This window comes from Poecilia latipinna, unplaced genomic scaffold, assembly GCF_001443285.1.
Source record: "Poecilia latipinna isolate Pla-1442-1.1 unplaced genomic scaffold, P_latipinna-1.0 Scaffold1977, whole genome shotgun sequence".
Lineage (NCBI taxonomy): Eukaryota > Metazoa > Chordata > Actinopteri > Cyprinodontiformes > Poeciliidae > Poecilia > Poecilia latipinna.
Genome location: NW_015114593.1, coordinates 31,903 through 48,663, shown reverse-complemented (window position 1 = coordinate 48,663; position 16,761 = coordinate 31,903). Strand labels below are relative to the sequence as shown.

The 16,761-nt window shown below is 41.6% G+C and overlaps 1 protein-coding gene across 3 annotated transcripts in view; it reads right to left on the bottom strand.

The window, feature by feature from the left end:
• LOC106935543 (roundabout homolog 3-like) overlaps positions 1-16,761 on the bottom strand; it is a 97,889-nt gene that overhangs the window by 51,429 nt on the left and 29,699 nt on the right. For all 3 annotated transcript variants that reach the window (XM_015016049.1, XM_015016050.1, XM_015016051.1), the window contains exon 3: positions 363-520. In XM_015016049.1, coding sequence (XP_014871535.1) covers positions 363-520 — 158 coding nt within the window. The remainder of the gene's footprint in view (positions 1-362; positions 521-16,761) is intronic.

Genomic DNA, 16,761 nt, shown 5'->3' with positions numbered 1-16,761 from the left:
CAGGTGTACATTTACAGCAGGAGCTAAAAACAATCTCCACGTGTTTCCAAAAGTCCCAAAATTCAATCTGGACTTTGACCGGAGGTCAAAGGTCTTTCTTAAGGTCTCATCACAATAAGACCTTAAGAAATTAAGATTGTCGGAAGAGGAAAATGAGCATAAAAATCTTGTTGAATAAATTAGACATTAGTTTGTAGTCACCCAATTATTGGACCTGGGCAAGAACTAGAATAACAAGATATTTTTTTATTAGATCATGATATATAAGAAGTGTTTATATTCCCAGATGCTATTGTTAGCCTCATAAAACCACATTATTAAGTGTTTTTGGTTTTCTTGGGGTACGGCTGAAGTCTGCTTACGGTGATCCTTTCATCGCGATCGTTGACTCGGATGTTGTTTCTCTTCCAGGAGATGGTGGGTTCAGGATGGCCTCTGGGTGGGATGCACTCCATGACAGCGGGCTCGCCTGCAGCCACCACCACATCGCTGGGTGTCTGACGGAAGTCGTCTCTCAGAACTGGAGGCAGAAAAAGATGCACAGTTAGAACGAGCTTCCACGTCGATGACACTGCCTTCGCGCCGTTGTGACGTGGGGTTCTTACTAAAATCCTGCATACTTATGTTGATTGGGCTTTTCAGTATACACAATCTATACAGGAGTCTGTTACGCCTTCGCTCACTGGCACTCCTGTCAAGAAGCTGAGAAGCACAAATCATGATGAGCCATTGTTGTTCAGACAGTACTTGACAGGACTGAATTGAAACATGGTGTGCATGTATCCCTGAGGTCTTCATTGCCTTCATATCATGAGTGTGTGGCATCCCAGCACATCAATAATGAAGGCTCCAGTAGCTGAGGCACACAATGCCCTGAATTATTCAGCCTGACCCAAGCACACTCCCACAGACACACACACACACACACACACACACACAAAGTCATAATCTAAACAAGCAAACTGAGTAAATCAATTTAATCAGCCACTGTAATTTACCCAGAATACAGAATTTCAGCTTGTATGCTTTCAGGGTATATATTTATGAGATGTGAACATTATTTTTAGAGTCTTGCTCTTCATATTTTAAGGGCTCTCAGATCACAGATGTTCCTTACTTCAAAATAAGAGTCACAAACACAGATCCAGCAGCTATAAAGGAAGCACCATAGCTTGATTAAGCAAAGCTACATGCTAACACTACATAGATAGCTCTTCATGAGACTTTTAGAGTATTTTTGTTCGTAAGAGATGTTACTGCACCACTCGGTTTTATGCAATACAAAAGCCTCATTAATTGATGTTAGTAAGTTCAATTCTAGACTAAACATTGTTGGGAATGTTTGGACACCGTAGATGTCCTTTTTATTTTGACTTTGCTGACATTGCAAAAGGCATCAAGCATTTAATCTCAGCTAATGTACGCAGCATTAAAGTTTATATTTTAGCCAATGTATTGTTTCTTGTCATAACCAGCTTTTCAGTAACGATATGTTCATATGCAGGCATCTTCAGAGTCGGAGTCTCTCCTTTCAAAAAAGCATCACCCAATAAGTCAGCTGTGTCACGATTATTATTATTATTAAATTCTTTTAATCTGTCAAAATAAAGTGACAAATAATGAATTTCACCCATGGATCTCCTCATTGTTGATGAATCTCGAGGCTGACCTAGATATTACTGGCTTGTTTACCTTAAAAGCTTTAAGCTACATCATAAATTAGCAGCTTTATTTGTACCGACAGCTGCTCACAGTCTTCTCCATATTCCAGCTAAATAAGCTGTCAAGTGCATCAGATCTCTGGGAACGTACTCTTTAATGCACTGCATGCGAGCCTGACAGCTAAAAGTAACAGAATTAATTTATTCCTGTTGCATTAAAGGTCTGCCTGTAAAACCTGATAGATTTGATTTGCAGAAGAAGGATTTTGTAAGGTTTACGGTAACTGCTCATATTGTAGTTGAATTATTTCTTATCTTTTAGGCTCAAACAGCATGTTCTTTGCAATGTCCTTTGCGCATTTGATGCCTTGAAAGATTAGTGTGAAGCCTGCCTGATGCTTAATGTCTTATTGTCCTGTCTTACTGTCACTGAGTTGCATTCATACACGCTTCAGTGTTTGAAGTTGTGGAGCTGAAATTCCCCAAATAAATAAAATAAAACAAATTCAGCAGTAAGAACAACATGGTCCCATTATTAAAAATAAAAATGTCCAAAAGCACATCCAAACTCGAGTACTTCCTGCTTTTCTCCCTAGGATGTCATTAAAGAACTTTAATTTGAGCAATGGAAAAAAAAAAAAAATAATAATAAAAAAATAATATATATATATATATATATATATATATATATATATATATATATATATATATATATATATATTATATATATTATTTTTTTTTATTATTTTTTTTTAATAAACACATATATATATATATATATATATATATATATATATATTTTTATCTTGGCATACGTTGGTTCCATGAAAGTGGTCCATAATCTTTATTATTTAATCTGTATGAATTATGTTTCATACCTACTGCCATCGATGCTGCAAAGAGTTTGATTAGGCTGTTAATGACTAACAAAGGGAAAAGTTTCCTTAATCAGACATTATTGGTAGATTAAAAAAAGAATTCTCATGTTTTGTTGCAGGCAATAAGTTTGGTTCCATTTCCTGAAATCTGGTTTATAAGAAACGCGGATCCTGATCATCCACAAGGCTCTCTGACTTCCTATGCAACGGCTCCTGTTGTCTGTCTGGCAGAAGTCTGTTGAAAGTTTCATGAAAATGTGTGCATGTCAAAGGAAAAACTCCTTTATCTAGTATAAATGTAGCCAGCAGTTCTTGCTTACTTTTTCTCTTTCCAAACTGACTCAAGGACAAAAAAAAAAAAAAAAAAAAAAAAAAAAAAAAAAAGATTCCTTAACTCCTGGAAAAAAATAATGCCTGGGTTATGTGCAGTATTTCATTCGCAACTTGGACTTGCACTACAAAAGAAGTAGCTGGACAGATTATTCTCTGAGTTTGCCTTGCTGCTTAAGTTGAAGTTCAGCAATTTTATTTACTTGCAAACTTAACCGGGTAAATATATAAAGATAGATTATTTTGCTTTATATGGAAGGTAAACAGAGAAATCGTCTGGTAGCCGGAACATTTTCAGCTCATTTTCAGTTTCTGTCAGAAACTCTAAATCTGATACTTTTCAGATCAATGAGCTCACATTCATACACAGAAATACCCAATACCAGACCTCGCTAACAACATCCTTCAGTATGGATGTTGGAGTGAGAAAGCAATGAAGAGCAAGATTTTTTTCATTGATAATAGAAAGGCTGAACAGAACACAACTAATGTAAGTGTTATTGAGTCGGATTTTATATTTGGTGGCTTTTTAGAAATTTCAAAGTTAAGTTAAGAACATTCCTCTTATTGTGGTTTAGGTGATGCCAACCATGCATCTAAAATGTAACCTTCACAATAATTTTGCCTCCAAACGGTACAGCCTTCTTTTACAGCAACTGCTCGCTCAGAAAGTGGTGCAAATATAAACAAAATTGACCATTAATCAATAAGGAGCCTAGGAAACGCATCTGGATTCCATCAACATCGGCAGGTCGACGTTTCACTGAAATGAACGTTAAAGTAACATCCTAGATTCAAGTCACATAAACACATAACATGGTTTATTTATAGCGCTAATCAGAGTCTGGTCATTAGTCTGAGTATTTGTGTGAATTATTTTACAGGACGTAAATGCTAACAGGATCCAAACTGCTATGAAAAGCTGATGGGTCATAAAATGTGAACGTTGCTTACGTGCTCCGGCTTCAGGATGCAAACATGTTGCTGTAATGTAACGAAGTCGCAGAGGAAGCCAACGACTGACAGGCCTGGTACATCCAGGAGATATATATATATATATATATATATATATATATATATATCCATCCATCCATCCATCCATCCATCCATCCTTGTGAGGACTTATTGTTCTCTAACACATCTAGCTATTTCAGTTGTATATATTCCTTAAAAAGCTGGAGGAACTATTTCTTTCTGTATTCAAGATAACTCCACATTGTTGGAGGTAGTGTGTGTTTGCGTGATGGGGATAAAACAACATATTCTGTTTGGAATCAAGGTCATGAAAGAAGGACATATTAATACGTGAGAGAGAAAATAATGCTCCCATAATCAAACAGACTGCTTGTGCTGCCCTGTCCTTCCAAGTCTATGCCATTGTGCTTTTTGTACCTTTGTGTCTATGAGGGAGAAAACGGCTGATTGTGGCTTTAGTCAGACCCATACAGTGACGGCCAATTACTTTGCACAGAGCATTTGGGGCACACCGAATCCCACTGGCCCCCTACAATCTCGGAATGATATGCAGAACCACACCCCTGACCTTTTTCATACCTATTACTGACATTTTGCTCAGTGACAATTCACATAGATTAAGCAGAATCGAACTAAATTGTCCAGGATCGTGTCCCATCACGCGGCGTGAGGGAGGAAACGGGATCCCCCCCCCCAGGTTTAAATTAGCATGCGGTGAGGTTAAAGGACTGCTGTCATGACCTGTCACACAATATTCTGAAATCATGGCTCCGGGGAGTCTGATCGTTTTCACTCCAGCCCCCAGCGTTCCCCAGATCTGAGCAAGAAAAAGGACTCGAAAAGTTTATTAGATACTCACAATTACCCATGAGGCCCTTTGGGGCCCATATTAAGTGGGTGCACTTTGACCTTTTCTTTAAACCCCTTCAACAAAGCCTGAGTAATCTGCACCACTGGGGCTGAACTGTGTTCTTTAATCAAAGCGCAGGCTCCAAGTAGAACCCACAAGGTATAAGATAAGGAGGACCAGCAGGGAGCTGCCGACTTCTGGTTTCTCCTTAAGGAATATAAAGAGCAACAAAATACTTTTGTCATCCAGTAAAAATGTAGCCGCTTCCACAAATCTATTGGAAAGAAAACCGTGATGTTCTTAAACACAACCCAGAGTTTAAAAACAAAAATGTCATCCTGGTTATGAGACAGAGGCGTCTGTGAACATATATATATATATATATTTGTGCATATCTCAAACTGAAAGTGTACAAGCTGACAGCCTCTGTAGGGAATGCTGTGGTCTTCTCAGGAGCTCCTTCACACCCTCTGTGCTTCTTCTGACTCCAATTTTACGTAACCTCTGTGATACTGAAAACAACAGAGTCTGTGTCACTCAGTGACGGCTTCCACACTGATGACTAGTAGCCATAAAACCTAAAACACATCCGCTTCGGCATCCGATCCGACAGAAAGTCCTAAGATCAGGTCGGATGGCGTATACAGCAGTTAGAACAGGTTCTGAATGTCCGACCAAAATAGACGTGGGGTTTATTTTACTGTGTTACCACTACTGTGTTAAAACAAGCACGGATAGTTTCCATTGTTTTTTCTCTCTTTCTACCAAAGTCTGGATAACAAAAAGCTCCAGCCTGGTGCATGGATCTCCTTTTGTGAAGGACAATTTTGTTTACAGAGACTTCAGCAGCCATTTTATTTGTTGTTTCGGGTTTGGGGTGTTCTGTTTGTTTCTTTTTGGATGTTTAAAATGTCTTTCAGTTCCCGTGTTAAACGTTCATTAGAAAACTAAAGTTTATTGATCTTCGAGAGGCTGCACTTGCATTATTAAGCACTATATAACTTGAAAATGGTCTCAAATTGCCGCATTTATCGCAGTGATTTGGGCCAATACATCGCCCGGGTAAATCTGTTATTGTGACGGGTCTGGTGTAGTTATCTATGGCTGGACCTCACAGAAAAACAAAAAAAAAGAAAGAAAAACGTGGGACAGCGATCTTGTTGGAGCAGCTACAGCTTTCTGTCTATAGCTGCTTGTGTTGACGCCGGCGCTACGTTCTACTGCGTAAATTCTCTGGAGTCTGGTGGTACATTGACGGACCACTGAGTCGGAGCCTGTGTCAGGTAAAAAATCTGCTCAGCGGGTGAAAAGCTGGATGGCGAGCAGTGCGTTCTGGGCCTAAGAGGGCGTTCGCTAATGGAAAAAGATCAGGATTTTAGCCGCTCCTCAGTAGGAAATACTGTTGAAATTTGCAGAAACCCTATTAAGTGAAACTCTCCAAAGACATCTTGATCAGTCACTGCTTTTATAAATCGAATGAACCAAAGCATTGCAAGTCTATGTGGAATCTGCTAGGAATAAAGAGTGACTGCAGAGAGGGAGTGATGGTGCCTTGGTCTGCAGGGCTTATGGAGGTAAGAGGAGGGGGAGACGGATGTAAAGCGGCTCAGGCGATGCTGAGGGGGATTGAGCTGGGCATCTGTCATTCTGTCATCAGACATCTTGTCCTGACATGAAGCAATCTGCTTTGGTGTGAACGCACACCAAGAAGCACTCTGATGTTTTTTTTTTGCTCTTTTTGCCCAAGTCCAAACATCTTTCTCAGCCTCTTTTCGAGCCTGCGGAGACCCAGCCAGCCCCATCTACTGCGTTCCCTCTAAAAGTGGAGCGGGCTCCCCACAGCAATATCTGCCCAGGCCCACCGGCCCTACGGGGGCCCTCATCAGAAGCCACCTTCCATCAGCCACTCTCATTATCCAGAGAGGACCCCCCTCTGATCCCTATCAGGCCTTACACCCCAACAACAGCCCACACAGGATATTGGCGTGTGCGGCGGGAGAGTGTGTGTGTGTGTTCTCGGTGGTGATGGGAGGCTCTGTGGAAGTGTGTGCGGCATGTGGAGGGGAGGCGGGGGGGGGGTCTCACAGTTGGAGACAGATGTCCGTGCCGCCGCTAAGCACCAGCCCCCCCGCCACATCCCCAATGCAAACACAGACACTCTGGTGGATGTGCTGCTTGGCAGCTGTGGCGGCAAATACAGCAAAACAGAGTCTGCATTCAATATGAGCCTCTCTGTGCAACATACAAGGCCGACTGTAATCCCCCCGCAGTGCACCAGCACACACACATGCACACGCACTCTGGAGAAAGCCTTTCTTCCATATTTATTTTAGCCTATTGATTCCCCCACAAAGTATTTTACCGCCGTGCTGAATGTCAGGAGATGGTCTGGCTCTCTGGAAATGATTATATGACCAATCGTAAAAGTGACTCAAAGATAACAGTAAATGAAAGTAAATCACAGTGAGAGGACATTTTAATTACCCCATCCACAAGCGCAGTAGGGTGACCTTCTCTGTCCAAGCACTGCTCACTTCCCTTCAACCACACGCGCACACACACACACACACACACACACACCTACACACACACACGCACACACATAACCTGTTCATCAACGTCCAGAGCTAGACCCCCCTCATCCCCCCCAACCAAATCTGTCCCCTCCATCTTCTTTTGTCCCTTAGCTAGTCCCCTGGCAGGGCCATTTAGGCCACCGCTGCTGCTGTGCTTAGTCTTGTCAGCTGAGTCCATTTAGCAGCCCGTATCGCCCCGTTCCCGCCCGGCAAGTCCTCGGACCCCCACCTTCCTGCCGTCGCCACCAAACCTGGCTCACAATCCGAAAGCAGCTGGTCCCATTAACGATGCAGACGACAACGTAAGAAATGATTTCCATACAGCCCAGGAAAAAAAAAAAAAGAAAATAAGAGTCCCAGGAGTTTGGGAAGAACATGCCGTTTTCTTTCTCCCTGTCTGGGTTTACTGCCTGTAAAAGGAGAAGAATCAGTAAGGGACGCAGTAACTAGTTGACTTTTAGGCGATTCTGTGCTCTGCAATATCTTTGCTGCGTTTCATGTCGGCAAGTCGTAAACACGTGGCAAAACTGATTTTTCCAAGAAGGTGGAAGATGGGGAACTGGGACGGGAATGTCAGATGGTCTGAACTGCATAAACAATGTGTCAGTAATTTACCAAAAGGCTACTGCAGACGCCACTTGACATGACGACGGTCTCTTCTTCGTCCACCCGCGTGATGAGCGTCACAATGTACGTTGAAGCTTCTAACCTGGCAACTTTACGTTCTCATAAAAACGCTGCTGGCTTCCAAAATCTGAAAGCATAGCTCAAGCTGCATCCTGAGCGTCTGAGACAGTGTGTCTGTGCCGCTGTCTGCAGCACGTCGGTTCATCGCCGGAGACGCCTGCTGCGCGTCGAGGAAGAGCCGCCTGCAGCGGTGGAAGGGGTGCGACGGATTTAACTGGAATCAGAGGTGATCGGCTTACAATGAGTTGGGTTTATAATGTTCCAACATGCACAAAAAGTGGTCAAGGTAATAATTTGACTGTGCAAGATGAGCACCAGTCGGTGTTCTGTAAAAAGACAGGCTCAACTGTCTTTTTGCAGCACACAGTGACGAAAGATTGCAGCTCAGCTCTGCTGCTGCTGAAGACGTCCAGGATAATGTTCTTTTTTTTGTTGTTCTTTTCACCGTCCGTAATGAAATTCTGTCTAAACTCATTTGTCAGTATTTGCTGTGAATGTAGCCAATATTCTTCTTTCCTGCATTTCTATGACTAGTCGAAGTCGACTCGACTTTCATTGCGTCAACCTTGACTTTTAGAAAAAAATATGAAGCAGTGTAACTCCTGCCAGTGTTGTTCAGCTAGAACTAAAACAGAGGAAATGTTTGACTTTAACGACTCTGTTCTTTGAAATTATTGAATGTTATAAGTTTCCAATAGAAAAGATAATCGATACAAATTAACATTGTTTGGGTCTTTTAGACATGCAAAGATGTTCAAAGTCAAAATGGTGCATATATAGATATATATATATATATATATATATATATATATATATATATATATATATATATATAATTTTACATACAATGGTTCTGACTGGAACCTTTGTATGTTGCGCATTCCTGGTATGCCCATTTATCTGACGCACAACATCAACAAATAACAGTGATGGATGACAAAGCTGCTTCTCTTGGACCAATGGGGGAAAAAAAGAGCTGATAGGAAAATGGAAAAGACTGTTGCTGTGTTCAAGTTGTTTGTGCTAAAAATAGTTAGAAGAGCTATTCAAGCCTACAAAAGCATCTCAGAGCTAAACATGTTGCAGCACTGCAGACGTCCCCAATGCTAACATCAGAGTCCACAGCCCACATTTCTAAAGAAGGATTTTTATTTAAGAAGTTCCATGAATGATCAAGGGTTCCTCAAACATTTGAAAACCAGACCGGTATAATAGCACTTTTTATCAAGCTGATGGCTGAATAACCTAAATAAGATTAAAAACAATAAATGTTTTTGTTGTTCAGCTCAATGCTCTATTTATTCAATAATTTAGCAGCAAAACGGGTTTTTGTCTATTTTGGTGAACATGAATAACAGATCAGAAAAAAGTTTGTTTCCAGTAAGCCGATAAAATCCTGCCGTTCCCACTTTCCGTAAACCATCACACAAATTTAAATTGACTTAAAGAGGCAGCATTATATAAAATCAACATTTTTGAGCTATACATCATGTTATAATGTTAATACCTAATCAAAGACATACCTGGAGCGTTGCCTTGATACTTTCATGCATGTTTGAGAAATCCTTTAATCTCCCGTGGCAACCATTCAACTGTGAAAGACTCCTGGGTGGACCTAGCCCCGCCTTCGAGTCGCAGCTCCTCCTCAGCTCCTTCAGACTAGCCAGCACGAGTTAGCAAACACTTGGCTGAACTGCTCATCTGCTGAGTTTGTTACACAAGCTACTTCACAGTGCAACACAGATAAAAACGTTGTTGATGTGATGACTTCCTGAGGGCAGAGTTTCAGAAAGTAGTTTTTAAGCCCAATTTCAAGGCATTAAATTACAAAGTCAAATTTCTTTAAGTCATATTTGACATATATCACATTTTTCTAGTAACTGAAATGAACATAGTTAATTGATTGTGCTATAAAATGGTATTATGTGCCTGGAAGACACATAATACTGCCCCCTTTAAAAGAGCGAGAAACTACCAAGCTGAAAGAAATCTTGTCTGTGAAGGTGAAGGTTTCCAAGCGTTCCTAAACACTCATTAATAAGGTCTGACCCCTGCACACCGTCCTGTCACACGGCGAGGTAGAACGAGCAGCATGGTTAGGATTAATGAGGTGCAGTGAGCACAGGGTGGTGCTGGGCGGGGGTAACACTTGGTAGAGACGAAAACTGGAGTCCAACTGTGGGTTTGGTTCAGTGGGACATCGCATGAGCCTGTGTTCCTGAGGAGGTGTCCTCTGTGCTTCATGCGTGCCTGCGCATCCATAGCAGTTATAATGAAGCACACAGACAGTAAGCATGCTAAAGCAGAGACAGTGAGGATGATCGGACGACCTGGGTGGTAAGCTACTGTCCCCAGGAGACAAATAGCCGGTGTTCTGCAGTCCTCCAAACATGATCCTGTTGGCAACCGCGCTGTTTATCAAGGTTATGCAGTCATTTGTAGCCACTTCGCAAAATTGCAACTCTGAAGCTGCTCAGATTAAAGTTTTAAAGAGTCTTTACTTGTCTCCATATCCTGGCCATTCCCTTTCTACACAAGTCTGCTCTTCTCGTCTCCCTTCGGTGCTTTCTGTCATTGAGCTCGACTTCATCCTGGTCAATCAGCGAACAGACGAAGGAGTTGTGAACGATGGTGTTGACTTTCTGGGCTGTTTTGGAATCGGAGCTGCACGCTTGTCTAAAGGTGATGCATCTAACCCTCACAGACATCAACAGAACACCAAGACAGTCAACTATAAGTCATTAACCCTTGTGTTTACAAATGGGGTCCAACCGACCCCACACATGTAAAACTTGTATCGTTTGCCTCAGTCCTCGCACGCACAAGGGTTAAAAAGTAAATGAAGCAGCATGTGAACAAAACTTTCCTCATTTTTCAGACTGGACAGTGCTTCTGCCATGTCTGACTGAGAAATCAGGTAAGATTTCTGAAAGAGCTTCTACAGTTTCTATGGGGTGTGCATCATGAAATCACTGAAGTGCAATCATCCTACAGCAGGCGCCTCAACCTGCATTCCTCGAGGGCCAGAGTCCTGCAACTTTTAGATGTGTCCCTTGCCCGACATACTTGAAACTGCCTCACTATTGCTGCATTTCCATTATAATTGTCTAAAAAATGTTGTCAATATTCTGAGAGAAAACACAATTTTGCAATTGCGGTGCTTTTCATTGAAAAGGAAACATGCGATAAGTCATTTAAAAACATGCTGCGCTATGATCCTCCAACTACTTCCTGATGTCGTCTTCTTCATGGTCTGTGCCAGTGGCGACATCTGGTTGTTAATCATGTGACTAGTGCGTGTGTATATATATATATATATATATATATATATATATATATAGCTCATTGTTTTTAGTGAAAAGCAACAGTTGCTTTGAAATTAGCATGTTTCCATTCAGCAAATTTATTTTCAAGATGCCATATTGTTCAATTATATGGTCAATGGAAACGCAGCATATCATGTAGTGAAGCTCTACGGTGTTCTGCTAAAAAGCTAATATTGGAGGCAGGTGTGCAGAAGTAGAGAGAAGTCTGAAAGTTTCAGATGGAGAGCAAGAGTTTAAGACAACTGACCTGCAGTGATAAAGAAGAGGAGATTAAAAAAAATCCAGCTCTTGGGCCGTTTTTGCGGCTTAGTCCTGGGTTCAATACCCGGTTTGGGGCCAATTGCTGCAAATCGTTTATGAACATGTTTTAATACTGTAATTCCTACTGGGGCATGCACAAATCCCCACAACCCCCAATAACTTGCAAATCAATCTCTGCAGGGCTTTGCTATTCGCTATTCTGCAAGAGAGACGGCAGTGCGAATCTGAGCTCAGTTTTAAGAACCCGTGGGGACAGACTGGAGTAAAGGGAGACATGTCCTTCAAAACAGCAGCAGGATTAGTGCCACAAAACGTCCAGACTATTAAGACGTCCTTGAGCGAAATGATGATTTGTTTCTGATGCAACTGAACCGCTGCGTGGCTGACCCTGACGTCCAAACCCCTGGAAGCAGTGAGGAGAAACACAAAAAAAGAAACATTTTCTGAGCATGGATCAATAAAATCGCATTATCAAAAAGCGCTAGATGTGATTTATTTCTTTGCCCTCGGTTTCTTAATCTGAATAGATGATACAGAGTGCAGGCCTGTGACCTCCGAGGAAGAATGATACGTTAGAAAGCGCGCCAGCCAAGGTGAAGTCTGTCAGATCTATCAGCTTAATGATGGTACGTCTTTATTTCTTCATGGATTCGGTCCAAACATGTTTCTTTTGATGATGAAAGAGGAGGGAAGAGACGATTCTGCATCGCCTGTTCTGTCTCCTGTCGTATATTTTATTTTCGCCCTCCTTCTGAAACGTAAACAAGCATTTATCTCTGGAGAACGTGGCGCCGCATCTCTTGGAGCTCTTCCCCCAAAAAACACGACTTTCTTTCGCGCGGACAATAGATTGCAAGCGGCAAAACTGAAAACGTGCCTCGTAATCTCGTCTTAGCCGAGCTCCTCATGAAAGTTTAAACGTATTTGACAGTATTTTATTCTGCCCGAGTGGGTTCCCATTTCTCAAAAAAGATGAATAAATGATAAGCCGACGCTATTTAAGCTTGATCGACAAGGAGGCAAAGGAAAACAGCTCGTGTCCTTTTGAACAATAGTGACATGTCAGCAAAAAGGCACCAGTAAGTAATGTAGGGTGTATTTTTGAATTTTAGATGTACGTAAATGAAACAAAGAACAGGGGAGCTGTGTTATAATGACAGTTATTTGTAAAAAAAACAAGCTGGGAAAGAACAAAAGGTCCAACAAGAAGGGGCAGGACTTTAACACGTAATTTGACAGAAAAGAAAGCAATATGGTGACTCTCATGTGATGAGGAACTGATCGGCGGGCGATGTGAGCTTAAAGTCTCATCACAATGTCCTGTGGTACTGTTGTGTTAATAACAAAAGTGACGTTAAAAAGCTTTTTATTACTTATTTTACATGGGCACAGCTATCCACAAACAGACATTGCTCTTAAAAAACACACCTCTATGGGAATTAGCAAACTTTTACGCATAAAGAAGTGTTTGTAAAGCTAAACTGCACACAGTAACCGCATGTAGTCATATTTTAAAATATATTGATATTCCTATTGAAAAAAAATGGTGGACGAAACAGTAAAAAAAAAAAAAAAAAGCAAATCTGACAATATGCTCAGTTTTGAGCCATTTTAAACATCACTAATTGGAATTTATTGTGAAAACAAATCCTTCTTGTTGGAGCAATTTTATCACGATGAATGATAAATGATACCCTGTGAGGGACATAGGCAGAGAAGCCAAAGCAGAGGTAATTCATGCAACAGCCTTTATTTCACCGTCCTCTGCGCCACCGTGAGACCCCCGAGGGTCCCCCACAACAATACCATTACAGAGATGGCCGAAGCTCCTGTGTGTGGTCAGCTAATAAAGCAATTGTCTGGCCCCCGAAAAGAGGATTACTTTAATCTAGTAATGGCTGATGTCGTGCAGCCTTCAGCGGCATGGTAACAGGGTCACTTAGCATTGCTGAGAAGCCCCATTGTAAGACACATAAAGCACCCTGGCCTATCACCCCCTACTCGCTGGCCTCTTGTTGCCCTCAGCTGACCCTCCACCCCGATCAGGCCTACTGTAGTTCACCCATCTGGAAAAGCAGGAAGACTTTTTTTTTTTTTTTTTAACTCGACCTCGGGGGGAACGGACGGGATGGACAGCGGTGTCTCTTAACAATGGGCGTCCGCCCCCCCCCCCCACCCAGTGGGCTTTAATAATTGACCGCTATAGTAGGACGGTGGCAGCGACCACCTCCAAGAAGTCCACTTTAACAATAAGACAATTCAAGTGAAATACTACCAGGGGGATTTCTGTTGGCCTGGGAACAACAGCATCACCGAGGCCAAAAGGAAAGCAGGCTAAATTGCTCTCATGGCACAAAAAAAAAAAAAAGAAAGTCTAGTGGTCAACAGAAATCAGCTATGAACAAAAGACCTATTGCTGCTGTTGTAACATGGTTTTCAGTTCCATACCGAAAATATGTCTGGTTTACAAAAAGGTTTACATTTCTACAGGTTCTGGTCTTCAAACTGCCCACCTCTTGTGATGCTTTGTCAAGTCAAGTCAAGTTTATTTGGACAGCAAGTTTCAGGAACGAGGCAGTTCACAGTGCTTCACGTCGTAAAAACGTCACACAGTCATCACTCATGAAGCAATAAATGCTACATTTGGTCAACTATCATCAAAACTAAAGAGCAAACACACATCATCAAGGGCAACTCTAAACAGGTGGGTTTTACGCTTTGATTCAAGAGATCTCAGTGTTTCAGCTGTTTTGCCATTTTCAGGAAGTTTGTTCCAGATTCGTGGTGCATAGAAGCTGAATGCTGGTCCTCTGCGCAAGTCTCTGCCAGCACTGTATCAGAACTTTTTGCTCATTTTTCTTTACAAAGTATCTCACAATCAATCAGAAGGAATGAAAAAAATGAATTAATGTTTTACAGTTAGGAGGAGAAAAGCCTCCAAATCAGAAAAAAAAGAGCAGAGAGACTAACGGGTGTTATAAATGCAACATTCTTTGATTCATGCAGAAAATGAGCTTTATTTTTCAGCTCTGAAGAGTTTCAAAAGATACACGTTTGGTAAGCCAGGCCGGAGGACAACTGGCACAAGATTCCAGTAAATGTAGACTTGCAGGTAGACTAGATGGCATGATATATATATATATGACTTGAGAACATCCCTGGCATGGGCTACTAAAGGAGGTGGGAAAACCCACATTATATGTGCATGTCATGAAGTCTGATGCTGAAAAAAATACATTTTAATGAGCATGTTTGTTGTATTGATGTTGTGGTTCTACTAGGAGTCATGCAGTCCAAGTCAGATTCTGCTGCGTCTATTGAAGATATATGGTCAGAGGAGCGTTGCTTCTTTTCCTTTTTCAAAACTTGTAACAGTTGTGGGCTTGACTTGCGACCGAACAAGTCTGAGACCAGAGAGACCCCCGCCTCCATTCCAGAGCATTCTCTCTGAATTACACCGCCGTCCTTTAAAACTGCACCTGTTTAATGCCACAGAATCGCCTCCAACGGCTCCACTAAAGTTCCCACTCACACAGAGTGCTGTTATTTTTATGCATTAGCAGCACTTTCACTGCTCACTTTCTGACCTTGTCCACTTTTCCTGCAGTGCTGCGCTGCCGGGGAGGTGAAGAAGGTGAAGCGTCCCTCCGACATCAGCGTCTTTTTGTGTGGAGACAAGCCAGTTTCTCTGCGTCAGCTGATCTCCTGTCAGCTGTCTCTGTCCGCTACAACAAGTTATGACCGACAAGGCAGGTGGTCATGTGTCAAAAAAACAATAATAAAGAAATACAAACTTGTTATCATATTGGAGGCAGACGGTGAAGCGAGGAGCCAAAATACTTTCTACCTTATTTTGGTCAAGTGTGACATGCCTGATCAGAAAACCGTAGATAGGCTGAAGGTAAAATGAAAACATGGGAGGGCTTTAGCTTAGGGAGTGGAGGGAGGGGGAGGTGAAAAAATAAATAAATCAATGACTGTGTTAAATAGTGAAATTTAAGAATCACCTTAAAGGGTGAAACAGCTGCATTCGGCGAAGGAGAGAAACAGTGAAGCTATAGAGAGAGAGAGAGGGAGAAGAGCAACATTTCCAATTTTCCACCCCGATCAACAAACTTCAAAAACAGATGGATCCTGGAGCAGAAATCCATTTAGCTCCACTCGAATGACTTAAGCCCCCGTTGCGGACGTTTTTTAATTCAAAAGTGGGAGTGCATCTTTACAAGAAATGAATCTTGTGCAAATACATGGGAGCAGAAATCAATAATGATTTCACACAGTTGTTCACCCTCCTACCTACAATTTGGAGGCAGGTCAAATGTGGCAAAATCCACCTGAAATGCCTCTTTTTAGCACAAAAAAGCACTGGATAATACAACTGAACCACACCAAATGCTCACAGGTGAATGCTTTGCTCTATAAAACAAACAAACAAAAAAAAAAAGTTTAAAAGGTCAACTTCGAGTCAGAAACTGCCTTTGGAAATGTCTTGCAGCTGTTACCAGTCAGGCTGACAAACTGTGAGAAAAGTGAACAAAGATGTTCAGAGACTAATCAAGAGCTGCCTGCTTATCAATCAGCCAGTCAGATTATTTCGGACACAAGCGATTCTGCGTCCGAAGGACAATGAGCCAGAACCTTTGTACTTTGCTTCTGCTACGCCTGTGAATCTGATGCAAAAAGCAACATCCGGAAATAACGGCGGTGGGTGAAAAAGCTGCTTCTCTTGGCCCGTGGTGGTGTTTTTGTTTAAAAAAAAAAAAAAAAAAAAAAAAAAACAATCAGAAGGTTAAATGGGAAAGACTTTTATCGTGCTCAAGTTGCACTACGATGAGTTGGCCCGTCAGTGAAGCTGTTCGATTCTAAAATAGCATCTCGATGCTAAACATGTTGCAGCAGCACAGATATCGTCCACAGTTCACGTTTCTAAAGAAGAATTTGTTCAAAGAAGTTCGATGAATGATCAGGGATTCCAGAGACACTTGAAAGATGAATGGGTTGAATAAACTAACAGATTAAAAACAATAAACATGTTGATGTTGAGCTTATATACCTATTAAATCAATCTATCTCAAACTGTTGCTCGTTTCACAATTAATTAATTGAATTAACTAGATGAAACATCTTAATCGAGTCCCACCAGTAGCTTAAAAGTTTGTCCATCATGAACCATTAAAAAAGCTGATGATCAAATTTCTGAGTTCTCTAAGGAACACA